Here is a 5000-nt window from a genome sequence, read left to right on the forward strand (position 1 = left end):
CGATTTATAGATATATGCTCTTACAATCATTGTTTGTTAGAGTATAAAAAGAATCAGTTGTGGCCTTTGGACAACATTTTTGGGTTTGGCCAATTATGAAAGTTTTTGGGGGAAACGTTAACTTTTGAATTGTGGATACATGGAAATAATGGTTCATGGGATCATTAACCTCTCTTTTTCTTTGTTTTCTTTTTTTTTTTTTTTTTTTGGAACGTTTAGGCCGACACCGACTTCGACGAGGGAATTCCAGGTGAAATTTCAAGCGAAAAACCGAAATACAACACACGAATCGCGAGGCGATGTGCGATATATATTGGTTTTTCAAGTGAAATTTAACGTGGAGTTCACGAGTCAGGTGGTAGATTTTCCTTGTATCGCATAGCTCTTTAAAATGTCCTTGGTCGAATGTTGCGGTATTCTGTGGGCACTAAAAAAAGCCATTTCAAATGAATTGTCAATAGCCATCAAATAGGAATTAAATACACAAACGTTTATTCGTGTTTTACGTACAATTCTTCGTTTTCTGAACTTTTACAGAGGCTCTAATTTTGTATCTTTATGTTAAAAATCATCAAACTGAATCCACTGGGAGCTATAATATCGGGTATTTCATCAGAACATTTCATGACTCTTCGACGGCTGAAAGGACAACGTGCATCCAAACAAACAATGTTAACTCAAATACGCTCGGGTGTACGTTAGCTGTTTGCCTCCAAATATTAATTAAACAGTTACTCGAATTGGACTTCTCAGTAAATACAACGTCCATTGCTAACGTGAGTTTTTGGGAGGAAAAACAAGCAAAAAGTCAAAAACGGAGTAAATGATACTGGGTTTTTTTCCAACGCACAGAACTGCTGTTGCTACCTTTGGCATTAACATTCAACTCAAAATTAATGGCATTATTTACTGGCCTCTATTTCATCTTCTATGTACTCTACAACTGAAACCTGTTCTTCCTGAAGATCTTGTGCCTTTTTTCTCTTCCGTCGGCCATTTTTTTTTTTCGGTGGCCATAGACTGCTACCGATTCGTGCTTGGAAGGGTAAGCCTCTTCTTAGAAAATCTTTCGAAAAAGTCATAATTTAAATTACATGTAAAACAAGGAAGATCTTCTGTTTCTTCCCTTCGGTTAGGTTTTGCTTTGTAAACGGAGACAATGTTTTTGAAAACATAATTGTTTTCTAATTTTGCTTGCGTTGGTATGAAAAGCTATGCGCAGTTACAGAGCAATATCAATCGGCCTCGCTTTCAAGTCTCAATTCCACACTGAACACCTCGCCTCGGTATGCGATTCTAACTAACATTTTAAGAACAAACCCAGGCTGACAGTCAGTTAAGGATGTCTTTATTTTGCTTTCTTTTATGGTTTTTTTTTATGTTTTTGAGAGTAGTGTAAACAATTGAAAAGGTAATACATGTAGAAATGTAGAACTGTAGTCGAACAGGACAATTAACTCAACTGATACTTAGGCACGTTTTGTGAACATTAGCAATTTGGTTTTCCGATTGCATGATACACTGAAGAACAACTCACTAGTTTGTGACGTAGTAGACCTTAGTCAGTATACAACTTTAAAAGCACTATATTATATGAGCATCCTCCATTTACAACCTACAAGCATTATAGCAATGGTGACATGTCACGTTTTGCTTACTAAATGAAAAACGAATGCAAATGTTTCAAAAGGGGTTTCAAACACCGAGAAAGAAATGGAAAGCACGATGCCGAAGGCGGGCTGCTTTTATTGTTTCCAAGTGTTTGGAACCCATACTCGTTCCCAGATCCCATCGTTTCTCTTAAGCGGTGCGGCTTAATTCGTACTAGAAAACGAAGGTCTCTGAGACAAGAAATTCCAATTCAAGTTTTTATTGGTTACCTTACAAACAATAAAATCTTGAAACGAAGTAAATATGCCCGATGTGGCACGATGGGTTCAGCTTACGCGGAGCCGATCGGTAAAATGATGAGGGCGTCTTTGTTTAAACCGCGATATTACTTATATCCTCTCCATTTCTGTTCGATAAGAACAGAACTCTAAGTTGAGGCCACATAAAGTGTCACAGAGCTACTCTTCGAAGGTTATGCTTCTGAGCGCCACCATGTTTAGTACTTTACGCGACTCTTAAATGTACTCCGGAAATCCTAAAATTCAATCTGACGCTGCAAAACACCTGTATCTCCAGAGCCTTCGTTTTCTCGTGCGAACACTCCACTGGCTATGAGAAACGATGGCATCTGGGAAAGAAAATGTTTGGAACTCCTTTCCCCGTTCCCGAGAAGTTATACAGTCATTGCAAAGAGAGGGTACTCGTAGTTAAAGGGATTGTATCATTGTGCTTTTGATACAAGGTGCGAGACGTAGGGTGCGTTTATTCTTGAATCCAAAGGCGGATTTTGCCATTTGGGCCGTAACGTTTTAATCTGGTACATGAACTGAACTTACCGCGTAATGTGGGTAGTTTGAATAAATGATAATGCGTCAATTTTACTAACTCAAAAAGCTAAAAAACGTTGTAGGGTTGGGAAGGTTGGTAGGCGGTGGCAAACCAGCCATCATCTTACAACAAGCGGCCATGCCTGTGGTGGATCACCAGACATGCGCAGATGCTAACAGTGCCTTAGCAACAGTGGATCAACACAGCATGATTTGCGCGGGATATGATACTGCAGGAAATGTAATCAGTGGTTGTCAAGGTGACAGTGGAGGGCCTTTTGTCTGCGAGGAAAATGGCCGTTTTGTTCTACATGGGGCTGTGAGCTGGGGGCATCCTAATTGTAAAGCAGATAGCACCTATACCGTTTTCGCAAGGGTTAGCTCCTACGTGGACTGGATCAAGCAAAAAATGGCCAATGGAGGTCAACAAGAATATTTTTGTCTCAGTATTATAGGAGCGCATGGGTTGGAGCCGCCATAGCTATGCACCAAACCCTTGAGTCAACCTTTCCGTGTATCACATTTACATCCATTTACATCCATTTGCACAATTTCCAAACATTGTTTGTGCAATTTTTGTATTCGTTTAACAATAACTTTATTCTGATTGGTCCTTCTAAATAGTGCGTGCACGGCCAAAGAACTCGTGGAATTCTAAAAATAGAAAGATAGAAGCAAGCTAATACTGATGGGCTCCTAGCAGTAGTCTTAATTACAGATACAGAGACGCAGATATTGATAGATAACGATACCGATTGGTCCAACGGTACGCATCAGACAGCGAGGAGCATGTTTGAGGGTTAAGAATTCGTTCTTCCATTTTGATAAAGCACATTTTGACATAGCACCGCTTGCTTCAGATGTTTCGGTTTTTTCATTTAGCACCGTGAATAAAATCTACCTCTTGCTGATTCCGAGTCAGAAGTCCGCTAATTGTGGACTTCCGGCGCTTCAGTGCGGACTCGTTAATCGAAACAAGAATGATTGCCGAGGTTCTTCTCTGGACCAAATGAATCGTATCCCTTTTGGTCGAGGATGTTGCAATAGATCTTCGTTAGTGCCGGATCCACCTCCTCATAAGCAAACTTTGGAAACTGAGAATGAGAATGTCACTGTCTCGTACGACTTTGCGTTTCAGTAGAAAATTGCAGTTGTGGTTTATAGTTGTTGTTGTTTTTTTTTTAGGGATAATTTTTTGGTTCTATTTTACTATGCTGACCAATTCCTTTCTTTTCCCTCAGGTTATGGCCAAGGATGCGGTCCCACTCCTTCTCCGCCAACTAAGCGACGTAAGTCTAACAGTCTTCGACTATAACTAAAAAATACGAAGTTATTACGAGAACCCCAACCTACCGCATTGTATGGCTGCTCAGTTGGGAGTTAGAGAAGAGAGCTGCAGGGTAATCTAACTACTCTAACTACTCTAATAATAATAATAATAATAATAATAATAATAATAATAATAATAATAATAATAACCGTTATTTAAAGAGGGTAACACCTATTACTATAAAAGTATTCTCCCTAGTGGCCCTCTAAAAACAAAAACAGTGAATAGAAATTACAACAATTAAGATAAAAGCCTAGGGATACAAAGATATTTGCAATGATATTAAAAAAAAAAAAATAAAAATCAGAATAGCTTTTTAACTTTAAAATTATCCACCGTATACATTAGGGCAGTGTTATTAATTAGTGTAGATTTCATGGAGTTAAAAGAAGCCGTTGGGTTTAGGTTAAGAGCATTGAGGTCTTTTATGGTGGAATAAAAGAATGTTCTTCTCATTGCTTCGGTTCTTGGTTTCGGTAAACGGTATGATGTTTTAGCTCTTGTGGAATAATTGTGCTCAAAACGAAAGTTGTCCAAAATTGCAGTAAGGTACTCTGGTGCTCTTCCATCAATAACTTTCTTTAAAAGACCGAGTTTTTTGATCTTAAACATTTGATCGACTGGCAGCCACTTAAGCTTTTGAAAATTATCGAAAGATCGTGCATCCCAAGAACTGTCCAAAATTAATCGAGCGCAGCGTTTTTGAAGTTTAAACAATTGGTCTAGGTTGGTTTGGCTACAGTTGCTCCAAACAGTACAACAATACATAAAGAGTGGTTTGATACTTGCATTGTAGAGAAGCAATCGATATTTGGTGGGGAGATATCTCCGAGCTCTTCCTAAAATTGCAATTCTTTGAAGCAGTTTCTGGCGCAGTATGTCAATATGTTCGTTCCAGGTGAGATGGCTATCGATGTATACTCCTAAGACACCTTCTGACTCAACCTTAGAGAGTTACACGCCGTTAACTGAAAGATCGAGAGTTTGTTTTGGTGAATTTGCGATTTTCTGTCTGGTCGAAATTATACTGTATTTTGTCTTTGCTGGATGCATTTTCATTTTATTTTCCTTCGCCCACTTCGATACTGCGTCAATGTCAGGTCTAATTTTCTCCTCGACGTCAGCTAAGGTAGGCGCACATGCATAAAGGGTCGAGTCGTCGGCATAAATCCCAATGTTGTTCTTCAGTACTAAAGGCAGATCGTTTATGAAGAGCAGAAAAAGGGCAGGAC

The 5000-nt window shown here is 39.1% G+C and overlaps 1 protein-coding gene across 1 annotated transcript in view; it reads left to right on the forward strand.

The window, feature by feature from the left end:
* Positions 1–3970, forward strand: part of LOC137988874 (elastase-1-like) — a 10323-nt gene extending 6353 nt beyond the window's left edge. The window contains exons 4-5 of the mRNA XM_068834829.1: positions 2522–2860; positions 3680–3970. Of these exons, the coding sequence (XP_068690930.1) occupies positions 2522–2860; positions 3680–3753 (413 nt within the window). The 3' untranslated portion in view covers positions 3754–3970. The remainder of the gene's footprint in view (positions 1–2521; positions 2861–3679) is intronic.
* The last annotated feature ends 1030 nt before the right edge of the window (positions 3971–5000 follow it).

This window comes from Montipora foliosa, unplaced genomic scaffold (assembly GCF_036669935.1).
Source record: "Montipora foliosa isolate CH-2021 unplaced genomic scaffold, ASM3666993v2 scaffold_432, whole genome shotgun sequence".
NCBI lineage: Eukaryota > Metazoa > Cnidaria > Anthozoa > Scleractinia > Acroporidae > Montipora > Montipora foliosa.